Below are 23000 nucleotides of genomic sequence, written 5' to 3'. Positions count from 1 at the left end.
CCAACGTTTAACATCAAGAAGTGAGTTAGTTACTCTAAACTGAGCTGTTTCTGGTTGAGAGTACACTGTGCACAATCGGCTGCCGCATCTTACCCTGTGTGTATTAGTTGAGTATTGCATCAAAAATGCCAGAAAGTGGAAAATGGCTTTACCAGAAACACATACTCATCATTATGACAATGTCTTTGATTTAGCAGCTTTATTTAAGATCTACGAAGGTTGCTGTGGTTGTCTAAATTTAATCTCCTCAGGTGTTGCTATGTTTACATACTGTAAATCCAGGTTCACTGTATGGTAAGTTTATCTCTAGACTACAGTAACGTGTTACTAAATGCGCTGTAGATTGGCATGGTGCCAAAATGCTCTAAAGTGCACACGTATCAATAGAATGCTGGAAGCGATGAAAGGGATTTCTTAGACAGTAAGTCAGCAGTGCTCTCAGTCCATTGGTTATATTGGGCTGCAGGAAGAGGTGTGAGACACTGCTGAGGCCGGCCGTGATTGGTCCGTTCACTCTATGAGTTGCCCTGAACTCGAGCTGGGACATTTAGAGCTGTGTGAGTTATGTTTCCTAACAGGACCCGTACTTCAGTGACTCAGGCAGAGCTGACTGCTCAGTAGGGTTTTCTGATTATTCTCTCATGCTTAAAAAACACACTTCCTCCTCCACTCTTACTCACTCTCCACCTTCCTCCCCCTGACACAGGAACTTCCTGAAGGCATTTCCTCTGATGGGAGAGACGCAGGAGAGAGAGCGAGTTCTAGTGCACTTTTCCAAACGCTTCTGCCACTGTAACCCTGAGGCCCTCACCTCCGAAGGCAAGCCACACCGCAAGCTTTAAGCATGACACACACACTATACACTGTACACCATTAATGTCCAGAGACATTAGTCAGAGGTTTGGTATCCATGTTTTTGATTAGGCCTGTTATGATAAATATTTACTTTTAACTAAATAATTTTACACACCACTTTATTTATTTATTATATAATAGCACAATGATGCAATGAAATATGTTTTTAACAATATTTAGATAATATGTTTAATTTAAATTGCAATAAATATATTTATAAACTCAATGGTTTGTAATTATGGTTTGATTAATACAATTGTTTACATTTATCTAGTTAAGAGATTATTTTATATGCTAGCACATATTCACATACTGAATCATTTAATAGTAGTAAAAATACTAATATTAGATTACCATCAGGATTACTGTAATAATACATTTATATACGAGTGATAAATACCTCTAAATTAACTGTAAAAGCTATATGTTAACAGTTAACAAACTGTTTTTCAGAATATACAGTCATAACAATATGGTCAGATTTATTTTCCTTATTTTTTTTCTGGCAAAAATCTATATCACGGTATATTTCAGTCAATATGATACAATTCCTATATCGAGGTAAACAGTATAAAAGCTGCCACCCTTTCTGTATGTTGGTGTATGTAATCACATACTGACAGAGGTGATATAAATACGAAATGCATCGTTTCTGTTATTCTGCTATTAAATTATTCAATTAAACTGGATTTTCTGAAGACTCTCTGTAATGAAATATTTAGTTGTATCAGTGTCCTTTACGTGCTGATGATATCCTAAATATGCTTATTTTCGATACAGTAAGAATATTTCTCATGATAGAATAAAATATTGATGTATTACCCAGCTTATATTGAACTGAACATATTGGGGAGTCACACTCTTTAATTTGTATTTTTGGAATATGTGGGTCAGTTGTTCCTTAGGTTGTATTAAGAAAATCATGATGAATAGATTCATTAACTCCTATTGCAATTTTAAAAGGATTTTTCCTTCCCCAGTAAAGTTTCTGTTGTAGAGATTTAAGTTCTTGAATAAATGTATAAAAGTTGTGCTTTAAGTTTTTTTTTAAAACAGGTAAAAAGTAAAAAAAAGAACATTTAATATAACATTTCAAAAATGTACTGACACAAAACATTACACTTTTGAATGGTAATGTAGCTCAGTATCCAGCACAGTGTAGTAGTATCCCTGCTCTAACACACGTATTTAACCTGGTAATTAAAAGCTCATAAAGTCAAATTAAGTTTGAGCAGGAAGTGAGCGGACTGTGCTGGACTCTGACCCTGCAAGATCAGAACTGATTACTCCTGAAGAAAAATAAAATGATGTTGCTTTATTTGTTAAGCATCTAAATCATTTATATAGCTTTATATGAGTTGGGTGTTTTATATTTGCAGATGGAGCTCACACGCTGACCTGTGCTCTTATGCTGCTCAATACAGACCTGCATGGCCATGTATGTATACACTTACATCGCACATACAGTTCATAATTAGTCCGTAAAGAACACATGCTCAGACATTGTAGAATTTGTCCCACTTCTTTAGAGCCCTACTAAAGACGCTTCAGACTGTGTTTTCTTTTTGTGCTAACGAGATGCAGCCACCTCGTTTAGACCCCGAGATGTAACACTTTGTAATAATTGTGTTTATATAAAATATGGAAATTGCCGCCAAAAATGTGATTTTGTTTCATGTAGCGCATAATTACTCTCTTTACTGTAGACAGAGATCAACACAGGGCAGTGACTGTATATGCTAATGATGCTCTCTGATTTAATTAAGAGACTGTGTAGATTGATATGATAAACAGCCAGCTCTTAAATCTGGCATCCAATTCCTGGCATCAGTAGACAGAGACTACGTGTCCCCTGCACTTCCCTTAGCTTTAGCTTCTTTATACAGTTAAGTAAATTGTTTCTGTTCTTCACTCCTGATTAGGGTTGCAGCGGTAACCGGTTTCACGGTATACCATGGTATTAAAATGCACGGTTATCATACCGTGTGTGTTTGCTTATTACCGGTAAAAGGCAAGCCAGCGGAGAAACTCACCCGCGCATGCGCAACTCTGCTCCGCTTCAGCTACTCAGCACACAGCGGTGAGAATGGCAGAAAGTGCATCAGACTAAACAAATCTCCGTCCGCCTACAAAAAGGCTAAACTAAAATCAGCAGTGTGGGACTATTTCGGATACCCGCCCAACGCACCCGAGGATGGTTATCCGATTTGTAATCAATGTGGCCATAAAGTCACAGCTAAAGATGGACATACGTCAAACCTGTTCTCCCATCTCCGAGAACACCACCCCGCCGTGCAGCGCAAAGTATGTGTTTAGTTTATAATTTTAATCTGAACATAAATAAAACCTCTTTGTAGTCGTGCACAACCCATGCGGTAAGCGCTCGCAAAAGCGCTGAGTTATCCGAAATTTGGGCACGCAGGTACAGGCGTGAAGTGCGTGCTACGATGGATTCACATGTCCGTGTAAAGGTCCTGGCCGGACTGGATGTGAAAGACGCCATTCATTTACATGCGTTCATTTTCACATTCTGACGTGCCTGTTTTTCATATGTTAACACCAGACTAGGTGTGAAAGCCTTAAAATGGAAATCTCTATTGTGAGGATCATGTCAGAAATAAATCTCCTCTTTCTGCAGTATCTGGTTATATACCAACTTGGCAGTAAAACGGACGTTTACAACAGTTGTTGATCAGACACTGACCCAGGCTCAGTTTATCAGATATTAAATAATTTAAACTTAAATAATTGTACTGAATATTTTAAATACAGGATCTTTACTTTTTAGAGTACATGTAATGTGTGACACGTGTGTGTGTGTGTGTGTGTGTGTGTGTGTGTGTGTGTGTGTGTGTATATATATATATATATATATATATATATATATATATATTTATTTATTATCTATATAATTGTTCCAGGTTTCTACAATAAATAGTTAATTGAACAAAAAACCTTTGTTGTAATTTCTTTAAGGGACAGTTTAATAATATATGTAACAGACTGTGACACCGTGATAACCGTGATACCGTGGTATTTTCTGAGACGGTTATCATACCGTGAAAATCTCATACCGTTGCAACCCTACTCCTGATGGTAAATTTTATGTATCTAATCAGTCCTGAGTTCTGTTATATAAGAGATAATCTAAGGACGAGAGTTTGGGGTTGATGTGGGTGATTAAGCAGCAAACCATCTGTAGTAATAATGTATAAAGCAGCAGCTATTATTAGCCCCTGGTCTAGATTCCTGTTTTATTGAAGTCTGTGAGGGTGACTAATGTGGTGCAGCTTTAGGTGGAAATTCACCGTGCTGCTTTGTGTTGGAGCTGTTCACCACTGATTTTAGAAAAGTCTTTACTGGCAGAAGTACAGCTCTGGAAAGAATTAAGAGACCACTTCAGTTTCTGAATCAGTTTCTCTGATTTTGCTATTTATAGGTTTATGTTTGAGTATAACCTTTTTGTTTTCAAAAAGGAAAATCAATAGTTCAGAAATCAATATTTGGTGTAATAACCCTGATTTTTAATCACACTTATCACAGTATACAGATATATAAAAGGAATACAGTGTGCTTATATATGCTCAGTGGAGCTTAAAAAATGGATAATGGGTATAGAAACAAGATGCTTGATTGATAAAAAGCTACATCTCTAGCAGTTAAAGGTGTTGAACACATTTGAACACATAGAAACAGTGGAACAACATTTATATTTTTAGATAAAGTTTTTATTCATGAAAATGAATTCAAAACATGCTCTATAAAGCTCTTCTTATAGAGTAGTGGTACAGTCGTGGGTTTTGGCCAGATTAGGCATCGAACTCCTATGTTTGAGGGCCATTATAATATTAGCATTTTTTTTTCTGTGAGAATAGTAATAACGCATATTCACCCTCTATTATTTCTTTGTAATGAGCTTGCAAGAGTTCATCAGTCACAACCTGTGTTAGATAATTGTGACCAGTATTACTTATAATATTTCTCAAAAGGTGGTTCACTCACACCTGTACTTTTCATGCATGTAACACTTTTAAATGCTAAAGATGAATCCAGACCTGTCCAGGATGAATAATGCTATTTCAGTACCCTTTAAGTGTGAAAAAAATCTCTCAATTTCAGAAAAAAACAGTGGTGCAGGGCTCTAACCAGCCTCGACAGTGTTGTCTTAACTCAAAAGACAGAGAGGGAGGTTGAGAAATGCGACGTCGAAGAGTGTCTCATACATACAGACAGGGGATCAATGTAAATACAGACAAGATCTGGGCCGGGCCCTGTTTATTAAACAGGTTTTCTCAGGCATTTAATACTATGTAGTCATGCATTTTTAAACACAAATTATTGTTTTAAAATGTTCTACATACTTCACATTAAGAAAAAAATAGCTAGTGTTTCGTTAAGATTTTATAAAACGAATTCCCCCACAGCAGCATGGTGTTTAGTGACAGTAAAATGCCTTAAAACATGTTAAGAATGAATTTATAATACCTGCAGATAGCCTAGACTGGGTTTTTCCAAAAGCCTCTTAGCACAAAGATGATTCTTAAAGGGTCGAGTGAGCTTCACACAGAGCATTAACTCTCTCTACCAGTTAAGATGATCTTAACACTAAGATGATTCTGAGGAAGTGAGACCCTCTCATTTTAATGTGATCTATAAAATTCACTATGTTCAAAAATCCATGAGTTTATTTTAAAGCACTGATTACTCAGTTTATCAACAAAATGATCAGAAGACTTCCATTATCATTTCTATTGATAATAGTGACAGCTAAAGAAACATACAACCCAGATCCTTACCCATACAGTATTGTCTGGTAGAGACTGAGGCTGCCACAGTTCCATTATTTCTTTCGTTCAGTCTCTGTCACTCTAACCGCCCTGTCTCTCTATTTCTGGCTTATCTCTCCTAATGCACTCTTATCTCTTTCTTCGGCTTATGCAGGTGGTAAGTGCAGCTTCCTCTTTGTGTGTTTTCTCTGCTTTTTGTGATTCTGCTTCTTTTGTGAAACTTCGTTTTACTTCATTTGACATGCTGTAAAACACGTTTTTCATGGATTTCATTAAGATAAAACACAAAATACAAATCAGAAGGAAATTAAGACTATTGGAATGCAATTAAAATTAAAGTTTTATATTGTTTCTCAGTATAGTCTAAGTATAAGACATTTTATATTTTATATATTTTATAGTTTTAAATTCTCCTCACATTTTCCATTGGAAACAGATCAGTTCAGTTCATTCCCAGCACTCTTATTTTCTACAGCCATGTCAATGTAATGTGGGCAGAATGTGACTTTGCATCATCTTTTACGAAAATACATGGATGATACTGGATAAAATGTCATTTTGATGGCAACATTTCTTTCTCTTACATCTCAGTGCACCTTTTGCAATAATGCTGCTAATAAATAGGTGCACCAAGTATACCATGGCAAACCTTGACCTTAGAACTGGCTGATAACAGTCTGGATGGTCTTTTTTGTCTTTGTTCCGAAGTGTATACAGTCTATTTCTCCTAAAATATCTGGAATTCTGATTTATTTTTTCACTGTGTAATTTCTGATCTCTGAGCCCAGAGAAGCCGATGCCACTTTTGCACATGCTTGACATAAACTTCTGTTTTTTTAAGTTTCAAGTGGCATTTGTGAATATAATATTGTATTGCTTGGATTTGCCAGAGTAATTTCTTGCGTATGATGCAGTGCTATCTGAGGGATTTTCTCTTGCATTTAATGACAAATTGGACATCTGCCCATCTTTTCTATTTAATTACTCAGCCTTTTGTCAATACTGCTTTTGTACTAAATCGAGATTTAAAATGACAATGTTTTATTTATTTTTTACCTTTTTATTAGCCATAAATTGGCCTCATCCCAACTTTTTTTGTAATGTGTTGCAGACGTAAAATGGAGAAATGTTTATTAATAACTGAAATAAAGTTAAGGAGACAAAACATAATACATTTAGTTAATCTACTGTCTGCAAGACCAATGCTTTAGACAGTCTAGACAGTTGTTCTTTGTGTGGAATGAATGTTGGTACATCACTGCCCTCTGGTGGTGGACTTTGTGTTGTGTTTATTTTTTTTTTAATAGTACATATTTATAACTACCCTTATTTCCATATCCAGAACTGTGTATGCTCTAATTTGTATACTCTGTGCAACACTTTTGTATAAAAATAGTTTAGTTTGTTTAAAGTTCTGCCCTGATTCTTTTTTTTGTTCCAGAACATTGGGAAGAAGATGTCTTGCCAGCAGTTCATTAGCAATCTGGATGGTCTGAATGACGGCAAAGATTTTCCCAAAGAATTACTTAAGGTACTGAGTTCTGCTCCTCAGGAAATTGTCACACAAGAACGGCTGAATCAAGGTTAATGTGTTTGTTTCAGTGTACACATAATGTCCTGTTAATTAGTTTGATTGCTAAATCTTTACAAACTGCATTTCCATCTAAAAGATACAAGCTGTGAACAGGACTAAGAAATGAATGTTATCTGAGCTAAATTATCATTTGCTAGTATTTGCTTGTTTACCAAAAGATTAGCTGTATTTCTTTTTGTAAATTTCACTCACATGCAACTTGAGCAGCACCGCTGAGCTAAATTCATGATTACAATTGTATTGCTGGGCGCCGAGTGGTCCTGCCGTCTATAGCGCTACCACTATGGTCTGTTTGAATCCCTTGTTCTCGCTGGATGGGTGGATGGTGTTCTTTCCCCTCATCTCTCCAAAGGGTGATGATGTTGATCAGCACAGGGCGTCTGTGAGCTGGTGTAGCTGTTTTATTTTTCTGGTCTTGTAACAGAAGAAGCTTTCAGAGCACTAAAACCCAGAAGCTCTGGGTTTCATACATTGCTTCAAGTGGTTGAATACCTGTTGCATTTCAGCACTGACATGATATCATTCCTCCTTTTTCTTGTGTAGGTGCTGTATAACTCAATAAAGAACGAGAAACTAGAATGGGCCATGTGAGTATCTGCTTTCACTTTCACACTTTATATAACAGTGTGTCTGAAAAATGTGTGTGTGTGTGTGTGTGTGTGTGTGTGTGTGTGTGTAATCCCTCTCTGTTTATTTGCAGTGAGGAAGAGGAGTTGAGGAAGAGTCTGTCAGAGCTGGTGGAGGACCAGTGCGAGGCAGGGGGAAAGCGTGTTGTCAGGGTAACAGATGGCAGTAACCCTTTCATTGCCATCCCTCTGCTGCTCAATGCTGCCACCTACAAACACGGCATCCTCAGCCGCAAAAGCCACGCAGACATGGACGGCAAACGCAGTAAGTGTGTCTAGAGAGAGAGAGAGAGAGACAGAGAAAGAAAAAAGAAAGAAAGAGAAAATTTTAACTTGTTTTGATGCTTTTTTAATGTTGCATAACAGGCACTGAACATCAGTTTGATGCAGTAGTGCTGGGAGAAATGACCTAAAATCAGTATCATGGTTAATTAAACATTTTGTCTCAATTATGCTAATGAATGACAAACACTGCGACTTCTTTGGTACTAGTTGCTTAGTTTGCTCAGTGTTTGAGTTCTCATCCATGTTGATTCTATGCTGTAGAATGTGACCACACACAGTATATAAACAGTACAGTATATAAACTCACACAGGAGGGAAAGTTTTAACAGAATGAAACAATACATCACCAGAAATTAAAAAAACTAAATTCTGAATTTAATTGGCCTTGATTTAATTTTCAAGCAGCTGGTCTGTTTCTTTGACCAAGGTAACTGAACGTTTGATCAAGCTGGTTATCTTGATGGACTACTGTGGTAAAAAAAAACTGCTTCTCAAACTGAACTTGCTAAAACCACTCAGCTACACTGGCAAAGTGTGCTGTTTTTTATATTTTATATTCTTAAATGACTTCATAATTCAAAGAATAAGGAAAATGATTCTGAACATATTTATGTACATATTTATTTACCACATTTATTTCTTCCATTGGAAATCGAGTACAGCACAAGAGCTCCAACATAACATGGACTACAGAGATGTTAAAATTTCTCAGGGCTCTTTGTACGGTGGCCGAGAAAGCCCAACGCAGTGCAAATTGAAAAGCGCTGCAAAAGCACAAAACACATCCATCAAAATTACAACACAGGCGCAGCAAATAGAAAAACGCGCTGCAAAAAGAAAAACGCGCTGCAAATAGAAAAACGCTCTGCAAATACAACCACAACACAACGGAAGTGAGTCACAACACAACGGAATTTTCCCGGGGGACCTTAAAAGATGCTGTACCAGCTAAGCTGCGTCTTCAGTAACGTCTCAGACTTCACTATGTGTACAAAGGACAATAAGTGTCAAACAAGGCGTTTTGTGAAGCCGAACTTTTAATAATATGCACACAACCGTGGTTATCACAGGTAATAAACATAACTTACTTTTCAGAAGCTTGTTTGCCACTTATTGTCCTTTGTATACAGCTAATACAGCATCTTTTAAGGTCCCCCAGGAAAATTCCGTTGTGTTGTGACTCACTTCCGTTGTGTTGTGGTTGTGTTTGCAGCGCGTTTTTCTATTTGCTGCGCCTGTGTTGTAATTTTGATGGATGTGTTTTGTGCTTTTGCAGCGCTTTTCAATTTGCACTGCGCTGGGCTTTCTCGGCCACCGTATCTTTGAGTGAATGTGTGTGCTAGCTTCCAGTTGCTACACATTAGTGCTAAACCTTTGTGCTGTTTGTGAGGCGTCTAAATTACACCGTTCTAAATATCATTTATTTTTTGCACACCCCATCATGTTTTACAATTTTTACGCTTTAACAATAACCTGAATGAACCATCATACTGCCCAGCGCTGATGTTTAGTGTTAATTTTTATCCTAAACATTTTTTTAATATGAAAAGTATCAGGCCTGAGGTGCTCATACTTTGTTTTTAATGAGGCCATTATTTTTTTTAAACTAAAAAAAAATTCTTCTCATTTGAACATTTGTGTTTTCAGATTCAGATTCTAAAGCGAGAAGAAGTATTTTTTATATTTGTTCAACCAAACAAGAAAGAAATACTGCACAATACTATAGTGAATCATTTGGCCTTATGGAAAGGTATGATATAAAGTCACATTAACAGTAAGAAACCAGGCCCTCAGGGACCCTGTGGTTTTAAGGTAGTTGCTGTGGTATGATGTAAGAGCTAATTAGACTAATTAGAATTTATGTTGAGCTGAGCTGGCAGAGTTGCTGCTGAAATCCTGAGCTTTAAACATGCAGAGGAGATAACCTTCACAGCTGGAGGTGCAACAACCACAAAGGCCTTATTGAAATCCATCCTTATCCCTCTCTCTCTCTCTCTCTCTCTCTCTCTCTCTCTATCTATCTATCTCTTTCTCTTTTTCTAGCCCCAAGAGGACGGAGAGGCTGGAAGAAATTCTATGCTGTGCTGAAGGGCATGATCCTCTATCTGCAAAAAGTAATTTACACACACACACAAACACACAGACAAAAATACACACTAACGTTATTTTCTAACTCTCATACTTTGTCTTTTTTGTCTCATTTTTGTTTTTGGTCTTTCCCTCTTAAATTTGTTTGAATTTAAGTAAAGTGTTTTATTAACATGACAAATAATGCTGTGTAGTATGATCCAAATAAAAAAAAATCTAATTTAGAATGTGTTATCGTTACGTTTCATAATTTATTACAGTCTATTAAAAACATTAAACACAAGTCTTACAACATTTAATCCTGCAAACCTGCAGTCTTTCTCTCTCTTGCTCTCTCTCTATTTCTCTCTCTCTCTCACGCACACACTCACACACACACACACACACAAACACACTGGCATCCTACTGCAACATGACCAAGCTTATCCACCTTCAGCTCCTGCCTCCGCTCATTCTCTAATGCTCTGCTGTCTGTTGCCCCCGTGTGTTCAGGATGAGTATAAGCCAGACAAGGACCTGTCTGAAGTGGATCTGAAGAACGCAGTGCGTGTGCACCACGCGCTGGCCACCAGAGCCAATGACTACAGCAAGAGACCCAACGTGCTCAAACTCAAAACATCAGACTGGAGAGTCTTCCTCTTCCAGGCTCCGTAAGATCAAACTCCTTTCATTTCAGTTCAGTGTGGAGAATAAATACAGCATTTGTTTAAACATCACTACCAATATCAAATGCAGAAGTGCTCAGAGACTTCTCTGTATCCTATTTTTTTTTTAAGTTGGTTTGGAACAAAAAATCTTGACTGTTCTCAAAGTGGGGTTCCAGGAACCTGCAGTGATTCAAAAAGTACAACCAGTTTTCCTTCTGAGCTATTAAACTCTTAAATCTAAAGAAACTATTAGTTGTTGGTGTGTGTGTAGCTGCTGGTGCTGGGCTGTTCCTGTAGTATTCCAGATTGGTGCTGTGTTTGCTAAAGCTACATAAAAGAAAAAAAAGAGCAATAAGGCACCGAGTGGTCCAGCGGTCTAAAGCCCTGTCACTATGAGCGGGAGGTTGCAGGTTCGAACCCCAGCTCATGCAGCTTTGCCATTAAGCTGCCGGTGTTCAGAGGGAGCAAAATTGGGATTGGTGTCACTCCTACGGTGTTGTCTGCAGCACAAGTCGTCTGTGAGCTGATGTATCAGAACCGAGTTGCTGCGCTTTCCTCCGAGCGCTCTGTGATGCTGCTTGGCAATGCTGCATCAGCAGCAGCTCGAAAAGAAGCGGTGGCTAGCTTCAAATGTATTGGAGAAAGCATGTGGTAGTCTTCACCCTCCTGGTGTGTTGGGGCATTACTAGTGATAGCGGGAGTCCTAATGAGTGGGTTGGGTAATTGACCGTGCAAATTGGGGAGAAAATGCGGAAAAATTAGATATAAAATTATTTATATAAATATATATTAGCTTTTGTATATTCACAGAGATGCCCAAATTCATGGGAGAACAGTATATATCTTACCTCAAAGGATGGGTGCTTGTGCATGCCTGCATCAGTGTAAGTTTTAAGGTGTATGGGGATAAGGTGTGTGTGGATGTGTGTTTGTCTATGTAGGAGTGAGGAAGAGATGATGTCATGGATCTTCAGGATAAATCTGGTCGCTGCTTTGTTCTCGGCTCCTGCGTTTCCTGCGGCCATCGGCTCCATGAAGAAATTCTGTAGACCATTGCTCCCATCATCTACGACCAGGCTCAAGGAGGTTCACACCCTTTACTTTATTGCTAAACACAACACTGTATAGTCTATGGGACTCCAAATTATCGCATATAACTCAAATAAATCATCAGTTCAGAGTAACTGAGTTTAACTCTTGTTTCTTTTTCCTGTGTCTGATTGGCCTGTCCACTGCAACCCTGTTTGCATGTTGGCATGTGTGATTGGTGCAGGAGGAGCAGCTGAAATGCCATGAGAGTAAACTGAAGCAGATATCTCTGGAGGTGGAGGAGCACAAGAAGAGCCCTCCAGAGCTCACGCCCAAGAGCAAAGAGACGGAGGAGTACCGCATCAAAGAGCACTATCTCACCTACGAGGTCAGCAACCTGCTCTCCCACTCTCAATTACCATTTTAATATGAGCAAAAATCATACAAAACTGTGACTGTTAATGGATTCAGCAATTGCATACATATACAATGGCAGTTTGGATCCCCTTGTCGAAATGTCTGTTACTCTGGATATTTAAGTGGAATATGTGAAAGATTATTGAAATATTAAAGATGAAATATTCCTTATGACATTTTTACATTTTAAAGTAAAGTATTATTATTGTTTTGTGCAATTTTAAAGTGAAAAAAGAAAATGAGCTCTCTCTTTTGAAAATGTATTAGAAAAAAATAATGAGTGTAATCAATTTTAAAAGGTAAGTAATATATACTAGATAATATAGTTTTGCATTGCAATGCGCAACAATAATTAGCATGTTAGGGCTATGGCTTGTTCACGGTTGTCATAAGAAAATAACCAATTCAAAGCTATATAAATACATCAACTCCTCAAACCTCGTTCCAACAATCAGCAGCAAAAAGATTTGTGGATGTCAAGTTAAAGTCTGGAGTAAAACTACAACTAATGATTATTTTGCTAATCAAATAATCTGTTGGTTATTTTTCTGATAATTCGGTTATTAATTGGATAAAAGGGAAAAAAACTACATTTGATTTACAGCCTTTTGTTTAATAAACCAAACTGTCTTTGTACTAATGTTGTAATTGTATATGGAACATGCAACTTAACATTATTCAAAATATTTGTGTTTACATGAAGAATTATTATTATTATTAGTAGTAGTAGTAGTAGTAATAACATAAAAACAGTGTATGTAATGTAAATATATATAATTGGTTAAGATTCTCAAACACCACGCAATGTCAGAGCTCTCAGATTTTAGGTAAAATTTAAGAATTAGGTCTTGTTTAGCTCTTTATGTTAAGTAAAATAAAAAACAAACTAATTTACTACGAACGTACCAAGAATCTCCTTTATCCACGACTCCAGCAGGCATGCACGACATTGGTTTGCTTACTGCTCAACATTAGGTGGTAGCAACTGTACTTATGTGTATAATAATGTAGACCAAACTTATCCATTATTAAATTAGTTGCCAACTATATTAAAAATCGATTTTATGTATTTAATAAATTAGTTGTTGGTTACCTAGTAAAAAGCAGGACAAAGTCATTTTGAAGAATTTCTCTCAAAAGTAGTTGGCAAGTAAAACAATGTACAGGACAGTTTCAAATCATGTCAGTGATAAAAGATGTTTTTTTTTTTCAAGGAAAGCATTGCTGTGTTATCAACAGCTTCACTGTGCTCATGTCTTTGCAGAAAAGCCGTTATGAGACGTACGTCAACCTGCTGCAGGCCAAACTGCGCGTGGGGAGCGACGACCTGGACAAGATTGAAGCCAGCCTGTTCAGTGGAGACGGCCGCGACTGCCACCTGCGCAAAACCCAATCCAGCCCTTCCATCAGCCAGGGTCCCGGACTCAACGGCCGAGCCGCTCATAAAAACCCCGACAACCACAGCTAAAGGACTATGCAGGGCTCTGTGAACTCCTGAACTGCAGTTAAGTGTGGCTTAACTGCAGCCTTGACGGTATTGAGACAGCTGAGGCGGTTCTCTTTCTGGAAAAAGAGAGAAACGTGAACGTAGCATTAAAAAATGTCATTATTTCAGTGTACAGTAAATTATGACTATTGTAAGTATCCTTAGTATTATTACTATTATAACACCAGTTAACATTTTAATACTGAAATGGACATTCATTATGTGCCAAAAAAGGAAATACAGAATTAAAGAGGAGACCAAGACTGTATCAGAGGGACACGTTTGCGATGGTGAAGGAGATGCACTAATGAGGCTCATCGTGCGTAATGCCAGAAGAGCGAGCACCTTTCCTGAAGTTGGTCAGACTTTGTAACATCACAGTGATGATGGAACAGTGTCACATTGTCATGACACGCTTAGAGTGACATCAAAAATCGGTATGTGAATCCTGTGAGGCTGTATGAAGAGATGGCTTCCTGACTGACCTGTTTTGTTTTTTGTTTTGTTTTTTGCTAGAGATGTAGCACTTGGCTTATTCATGAGGCCTCTGGTGTCTCAGCCTCTGTAGTAGCCATTTTAAGGGCTCCGTCACGCACTGAGGTGTGTGTTCAGACTCATATGAGCTGTCTACAGTAATGCAAATACAATATGCCCATTATTTATTATGTCATATTTATTTATCGTGAGGTTACCTTTCTGAGCCGTTACAGTGGACTCCGGCACTTGTAATGTTGAAAGCAATTTATCTTAAACTATCAAAACTACTTCTATATTTAATCACAGTTTTTTTCAGTGAAAAACCTTCTGGGGGGCGATGGGGGACCCAAGGCAAGGAGGTTCTACTTCAAACAAAATGTTTTACGTATCATATAATGAGAGAAGACAGGGTATGTGGTGAGAAACAGAATCACAAAGCATCAGAAAATGTGCGTATGAGTGCAGGAATGTGTGCGAGTGGAAGTGTGGATGTATGACTGACGGAGTGAAAGGGAAATACAGGAATTAAAATGCGAGAGTTATTTGTATGTTGAAGTACAACAGTGAAGAAGAAGATCATTCGTAAGTGTTTGAAAGCGACACAGGACTGCATGTCTTCTTCAGCAGACCACAAAAGCCTTCCCTACAAACCTGGACGAAGCATGATGCAGCAGGACTGCAAATTCCGACCACGTTCCACGCCCCCGATCAGCTCCTGATGACTGCATCTCACAGTCACTGTAGCATAAGGGACTACCTGACTCAATTCTGTTCATATGGTTTAAGTTGCTGTAAATCAGTATGGTGAATATGGGATCAGTGCTACTTGTCCAGAAGAAGAAGGCCTGCCCATGGCTCTATAACTATGCTTGGCTCTTCACCTGGCGTATTCCCAGCCCCAGATGTATCTCCATCCACCCTCATGGTACGGACTTTCTGTGTTCGAGCAACGGCAAGTAGATTTTTCTAGTGCAGTTTTGGCGCATGACGACGTTGAGAGTGAGAGAATGAGCTTTTGGCTCTCACACTGCTATATGTGTGTAATAAAGAGCTGCGATTTTATACACTCTTAGTAACTGCTTTCTTAAACTGACTTCCCTATACTTGTCGCTTTGGCTGTTGTGCTAACAATGATTTTCCCCAATGTTTAGGGTAGAATACAAAGCTGTTGTAATAAAAGATTGTGATGATTATTTTATAATTTACTCTGCTTCTGTGTGATTATTTATTAATTGTTTTGTTTTTTTTATGTAAAGTGCATATTAACATTTCTCCCAATTCTTCCAGCATACACACATCATCAAAAAACCCAAAATTTCTAAAAGCACACTCTGGTACACTTAAAACAGAGCAATACTAGTCCACATACTGCTCCCATTCACCATGCCTTGTAACATAAAACGTATTTATGAGCTCTGCCTTGTGCTTTTATTGCTTTTTACAGTTTAAATTCAAGGCTTTAAAAGTCAGCAGAGACAAAGTAAAATTTGCTCAGCAATAGTGAGAAATGCTCATACACTCATCATCAAAGGAACATTTGCAAAAATAGTGGCAATGTTGGATTGCACTTATGTTGGGAAGGAAGATAAAGGTCACAAGTCAACATCCAAACTTGTGTTCTCCTAACTGTTTTCATCTAACCAACATTTTAATTAGACTTAGGCTCAGGTTGGTGCTGAAAGTGCTTCATTGAGCTGAAATGTAAACTTCAAACATCTTAAGATAAATGAAAGACTCAGAGATGAGCATTATCAGCCTGTAGTCTGCTGCTTCTGGAGCTGCTTCTGGAGCAGCATTAGCATTACCCGCTAACTACGCTAGCTCTTTTGCCATTTAGAGGCAACTATATCAGACTGTAGCCTACTTGTTGACCATGTTAAACCAAGCTATGTGTGACGAGCCACCCAAATAAACAGCTTTCAGATTATTTTTATTTTTGAACTGTTAATCAGTTTGTATGATTTGTTATTTAAATGACCATATATAATATTAAATAAATGATCATCCTTATAAACAATAAATGAAACTGTAATAGTATACTAAAATATGGTCTCTTCCATGCACTGACATCTTCTGGCAAAAAGCACAACCAGATAAGAAATCACTTATTACTGATAATCAGTGTTAGATTTTTGTGATGATGAGGATGATGATGCTTCACTTTTCACTTTATTCACTTTATACAAATTCTACCTCTTCACAAATTTACAGCTGATGCTCTCAAACACATTAAGAGAGCATGACATTATTATAATTAACTCTTTACGAGTTCAGCACAGCTGTTAACTAAAAGCCTGAATTCCAGGTGGCTCTACCTCATAAAACTGACTGAAAAAATCCAGCCAAGATGTGCAATGCTGTCAGGTAAGCAAGAGGTGTGTGTCTACTTTGAAGAATCTAAAATATAAAACCTATCCTGGTTTGCTTTATACTTTTTTGTTTACGAAATAATTAAATAGGTTTTTCTTCATAGTTTGGATGACATTAGTATTAATCTACAATACAGAACATTTTTAAATCATGACAAACTGAATTTATGGTATAACTTTTGACTGGTTCTGTATATAAATAATAATGCATATCTACTATATTTTACAGTATATATATATATATATATATATATATATATATATATATATATATATATATATATATATATAAATATTTATTTTTTATTTATTATTATTATTATTTTTTTTTTTTAAATAAGGTAATCTCAGTTTTAATGCTGATTGATATGGGATGTTGGATTTGATGATATTGTTTCCCTGAAATATCCCGTATTTGTTTTCAGCACCGTGGACAGCTCTGTATCCCACCACTAGAGGGCGTCATGACATTCTGTACGAGTTCACTGGTAAAGTGACGTCAAGATCTTTATTCTTAAGCTTTTCTGCATATCTTGTCTGACTGAAACTGATGCCATTGATCACACGTTTAAGGAAGAAAAGTGGTGATTTACTCGAAAAACACTAGAACACATACAAATACAAATAAACAATACATTTTGATTTAATGTTAGGTAGTGTATTGGCTATCATTTAATACCTAGATTTACTTAACTGTCTTTCAGAACTACAGTAAATCAGGTAATCTGAACACATCCAAACAGTGGCTAAAGTTCACAGAAAAGTTAGAAACTTAACCTGTGCTCTTCGACTGTAGCTGTGTGCATTTAATTAACATATCAATAACTTTACTGATAACAAGACACTGGTGTTACAATATTACAGGATGTGGGTTTAATTGTACCTGTTCTTTTGCATTGTCACACGAAAGCTAAAAAAAAAACTGATTTGTGGGATGTGCGTGTGGGCTTCTTGCATTGAATGTGGATGTGACTTCTGCGTCTTATATTTTCACATAGATAATTTTAGCCAGACTTCATCGGTCATTACCACACATTGTGCTGTTTACTGTGGGTGGTAATGCTTTCTATGCTTTACATATGACATTCTCATTAGCACATGTGACACGGTGGAACGAGGAATGTTAAATTCCTGCACAGCTTTGCCCTGTGCCAACTATCGCAGCAGATTCACATTGCGTCACACTGAGCACACTGGCAATTGATTAGCCTCACTCACAAGATATCACCTCATATATTATATAGGTATAGGCATTTTCAAGCTATATTCTGAAGAAATATTTATTCAGTTTATATACTGATATCCCATGACTTTTGGCATGTCATTGAATATATTTGTTTTACAGGCAAAACATACTGATGATAAGATGGTAAGGCATTTAGTTTTGTGAAACATGGGTAAATACTGCCATTTACCCATTTTTTATTCAGAGAAGAGTCATGTTCAGTGCTGTGAAAAAGTGTTTCAAATTTGTTACATTGCATTTAGTCAGTTTTTTTTTTTGAGTGGACTGTAGTTGATTTACTTTTTTGTGTTAAATACATTAACACATCTTCCTTCATTGTTTACATGTATATTGATTGACCCTAAACTGCGCCTAGTGAATTTATTGCATAAAATTCATGCCAAAATAAAGAATGAATAAAAGCATGTGAACAGCAGATAGATGAAGATAAATAAAGTCCTAACATGGCTTTCAAAAAATCGTATACCAACTGTGAAGCGTGGTAGAGGCAGAGGGATGGTTCCAACTTTTTCTGATTTGTGGTTGTTGATTGAATTGTATTTTTTTGTATGAACTGTGCACAAATTCAATACGTCATGCAAAAAAAAAACTGTACTGTGCACTGTATTTGCACTGAAAGACTAAACATGTTTCAGTCATTTCAGACAGATTAACAGGTCACACTAAAAGCCACACAAATTCCAGGGGAAATGAATGTTTTATTGCAATTAGTCATTTTCAGACAAAAAAGGCTTTCCAACTCAGAAACAAGGTAGGTACCTGTACAAAAACTCACTTGTTACCAAGAACAGAAATTCAATTAATTTGTGATCATACACAAACAGCAAGGGAATGGATGCAGGATACAAAGGAGGGTAATGACGGAAGTGGTGATGAAGAGTAGAATGAGTGGGACTTCTTCTAAGCCAATGTAAGCACCATATTTATGTTAGAAGGAAGGCAAAAGAAAAACCAAACAAAATGTAATATCCTAAAATGGATGGCTGGAGTTTAACATGGATACGTACATGAGAGCAATCATCACAGTTTTTTTTTTTCATCAGACATTTTAACCAACTAAAGAAAAGAACAGTTGGTGCACTACTACTTCATCATGCAATTGACTTTAGTAAACCTTCTGTAACACAGACAAAATAGACTTCAATAAGTAGAAGAACATGATACATCTTTGCCCAACAGCAATTGTCATAAAGCCTGGAAAGTAAAGTTATACTCTTTTGAATGTGAGATCTCCTATCAAAAATAATATGCAGATTTTTTATTCTTCTTAATATATTTAAAGTGCAAGTATTTATCCATTTGATTCAATGCTTTCTGTAAGTATAAAATACAAAGGAAAAAACGGCAATATGCTTTTCCTGTATATATATATATATATATATATATAGGTTATCCTTTTTTTTCGTAAAGAGGAGCATCATATGTAACAAACCATATATACACACACATCACAGGTCATATATTTAACTTTTCTTTTTTTAAGTACAACACATTTCATAGGGAATAAAACAGGGATGGAACATGGGATATGCGAGTACTCTCCTTGTGCATTTACCCTCGAATCTTCCCTAATGTCCAACTACAATTAGAACCTATACAATCTCTTTAGTGTGTGGAAACACATAAATATGCAAACACATTTATACGCTAAGCTGGTCTGGTCAAGGCCTTGAGCTGGGGAGAGGTTACGAACATAAAGTGAGAACTACAAGAGGATCGTAACTGGCCGTGGTTTCAGTAGGAAGGTAAAATGAAAGCTTGGAATATTGCATACACACTAAAAGACACACAACTGAAGTAGGCTGTTGAACTGTTGCTTAATTTCATCTCATTAAGCTCATTACTATTTTTTAATTGTTTTATATATGTGTATATTTTCCAGTTTAGTCTGCTCTATTTGAAATCAAACTCCACATGGCAGAGCTTTCTTAAGGTGTTTATACAGGTGTTATAAGCATAGAAAATAAGCAGATACACACATTCTGACAATTAAGATGACAGTAGAAGAAGCACCGCTAACAGTATAGAGACTATATGTTCAACTAGCTCTTGCTCCCCACCACATGGCTGGAGTCCCGTTCGTGATTGACAGCGCGCATGTGTGTGTGTGTGTGTCACACTTTAATCAAATGTTCCCCACAGTGCAGTGTTCATCCATCACCAAGTATGAATACTGCCCTGTGGTTCGGAAGCAAAGCCAGAACTTTGCTGGTGTGGACAACGTAAGTAACTAAGTAAGTTAAGCTGGAACACTCTGGAACAGACACTGGGAGAGCAGGTACTGCTCTCGTTGAAAACACTGCCAGCTCTAGAGGCAGTGAGCTATGTCACAGAGCTGTTTAGTACCTAATAGCACCTTTAAAGTGGACTAGTTCCGCTTTCAAATAGGAATAAAACCTCTTGACACAAGTGTGCGTATTTGATTGTGAGAGGCATCTTGTTTTCTTGAGTGCAAAAGAAAATAATGGTTCTGTAAATTTCTGTGAGGCCTTTCATTAGGATTTGTGATGGTTTATCTGTTCCAGGAAACGCCTGTTTTTTTTTCTTTTCAAGACCCTTTTCAAGGCTTATAGTTGTATTTCCAGTTTTGATTTGTGGTAGCACTTTATGTACAAACGAGAAGCTTAATCAAACTGGTCAAGTCATCGCATTTGTGGCACACGTCGAACAGTTTGGTAATCAGATCGGGGCAGTGTTAGGAAAACGTTCGCTTAGCGGCCTACAGGAAAAAAAGAGCAAAGTCTATAAATGGGGCTTAAAATAGCCTCTGCAGTGAATGAATAGTGAGCAGTCTAGAAGCAAAGCCCACATCTTGAGGAGGTATGGCCTAAGCCGAGCATAACCCAGTTTGAGGGCTACACTGGAAGGGAGGATGGAGAGAAAAAAATGGTAAAAAGTGCTTTGAATGCCTTTACTGTACAGACAGACCCCTTCTAAGGGGATCAGTAATGGCCGCAGTTCCTGCACCCTTAGTCTCCCTATGTGCTCACACTCGCATCGCATGAGTCTGAAGCCTGAGGCCTACAGTAGGGGAGTCTTCAGTAACTAACTCCAGCCTGTACCGCCTGTTACAGCCTTAACGCACACCAGACTGTAGTAAAGAGCTTGGCTGCATTTATCTGTGCCCCAATGTACCCTCTAAACACAAGCTATCAAATCGCAGCCACGTCCTGCAGCCCTAACAAAAGCAGACTCATCATGCCATGCCTGTGCAACAGTGCTAATATCTGCTAATCCATATGTAACGAGAGTTTGGGATTAGATTTAGGTTTGTTTTTCTATTTTCTGTTTCTTATAATAACATTCTTCATCTAATAGTCTTTACTCAAATAAATACATCTATATATAAGTCTCCCTACAGGAAGCATTGTGCCTTTAAACATGTGAGAGGAGAGGAATGAGAAACCTAACACTACACAAGAACTGGGAGAAGCTCCAGCATGAGCTTGTTTTAAAGTGACCCAGACCGTGTCCATACATTACCACTTTTCGATGTCACTCTTCAAAATAAAGGTGCCAAAAGGAGCCCTAGGTGAGAACCTCGTTTGGTTCTTTGAGGAGCCTTTCAATACACTGGTTCCTTCAAAATACTTCAATACTTAAAATGCAAAAAGATAATTTAAAGGGGAATTTTACCAATTTTCCAATAAAAAATTTACAGCAACATCCTTGTGATTTAGATGAAATGAAAAAATTAACTTTAGTCTCCTACTGACATTTAGAACTTAATTGCTAATTCAGGTAAATTTAATAAAAAAATGTTGTCATGTAAAAAAATGCATAAGTTGTGAGACATTATCTTATGTGTGAGGCTGAGGGCTGACCAACATGCTAATGGCAGGGCAACATGAATTATCAGAGTTTAAGCAAGCCCTACTTACTTAATTTCTGAAGTTTTACTGCAAAATTGACATTTTGAAAGCCATTGTAATTTAGACTGTAGTGATCTCAGAGGATGAGGGAAAAAATCACACAGTAAAACAATACTCCTAAACTAAATTCAATCTGCTCCAGGGATTTTGAGTTAACATTAACAACAGATTTATGAGCTACTGCCTTTAAGAACCAAATTAATGGTTGTATTACAGTTTTACACTAAATAACCTCTATAGAGACCTTTATTTTAAAGAGTGCACACACAGACACACAACTCAGGTACATGGTCAGCACCCTTGACCCTGACTCCTTTGATACGGTCAGTAGAGAAACATATGGATACGTTTTTGCAAAAACCTCAAACCTCAGTGGAGAGGAGAGGGCCTCGTGCAAGCTGAACGAGGCTGGACGGGACGCCACCTGTTGGCACGTCACCTACTGTATTGCACACGGTACTGCAATGCAATGCAATGTTAGCGCTGCGTTTAAAGTAAAGTCAAAAAGAGAAAGAGAGAGAGAAAAAAAGAGGACAAAACTGGTGCAACAACAGATAAGCGTGACGGACAAAGCCCCCTCGAGTGGGGATTATTAGCACCATACAAGACCACACAGGCTACCGCCTCGGCCCTAAGTCTACTCATACAGGTCTAGAGAGCAAAACGCAGGGGCTGGAGCGATAGCAATCTTTCCACATCCATGTTTAGTTTTTGTTTTTTTTAACACGGAGCACTGTAGGAGCAGAAGTCCACAGATTCTGGGTGACTACATCCATGTTTAAACGCTGTTTGATCCTTAAGTCCTCATCACTGTAATCATCCTCGTCCTCATCTTCATCGCCGTCGTCGTCTGCTGTATCCTAGGTGAGCAGAGAGAAAAGACCCGTGAACCTCTTTTTGTTTTGGAGTTTTGGCTTTGTTGGAAAGTCCAGTAGAAGCACCCCGAGGTGGCAGCAGCGATCACGCCAATGAAGGAGAAAGACTAACAGCGGTGCAGAGTGTCTGGACGCAGACAGCATGTAAACGTGTGGCGGCTTTAAGGCACCAGGTCGGTTTGGACGTTTGTAGAGGACGCTCCGCACGTTCCCATGCGTCTTTATGCAACGCCTTCTCGTGCCATGTGGACAGCTCCTTTTTGTTGTTCCCCAGACACCCCCCCTCCCTCCCTCCCTCCCTCCCAAAAGAAAAAAACAAACAAGAACAAAAATAAAAACAAAAAGTC

At 37.8% G+C, this 23000-nt stretch overlaps 1 protein-coding gene across 2 annotated transcripts in view; it reads left to right on the top strand.

Annotated features, from left to right (window-relative positions):
- The window catches only part of psd2 (pleckstrin and Sec7 domain containing 2), a 60262-nt gene extending 44766 nt beyond the window's left edge, over positions 1-15496 (top strand). Inside the window, exons 6-15 of one of the 2 annotated variants that reach the window (XM_022684069.2) lie at positions 707-819; positions 2235-2293; positions 7084-7173; positions 7780-7823; positions 7937-8127; positions 10191-10261; positions 10728-10885; positions 11824-11968; positions 12156-12299; positions 13593-15496. In XM_022684069.2, coding sequence (XP_022539790.2) covers positions 707-819; positions 2235-2293; positions 7084-7173; positions 7780-7823; positions 7937-8127; positions 10191-10261; positions 10728-10885; positions 11824-11968; positions 12156-12299; positions 13593-13796 — 1219 coding nt within the window. In that variant the 3' untranslated portion in view covers positions 13797-15496. Of the gene's footprint in view, positions 1-706; positions 820-2234; positions 2296-7082; positions 7174-7779; positions 7824-7936; positions 8128-10190; positions 10262-10727; positions 10886-11823; positions 11969-12155; positions 12300-13592 lie in introns of both variants that reach the window. The other variant, XM_049484056.1, reaches the window with a different exon arrangement.
- Positions 15497-23000: the final 7504 nt, after the last annotated feature.

The sequence above is a fragment of the Astyanax mexicanus genome, chromosome 10 (assembly GCF_023375975.1).
Source record: "Astyanax mexicanus isolate ESR-SI-001 chromosome 10, AstMex3_surface, whole genome shotgun sequence".
NCBI lineage: Eukaryota > Metazoa > Chordata > Actinopteri > Characiformes > Acestrorhamphidae > Astyanax > Astyanax mexicanus.
This window is presented reverse-complemented; position numbering and strand designations above follow the sequence as displayed.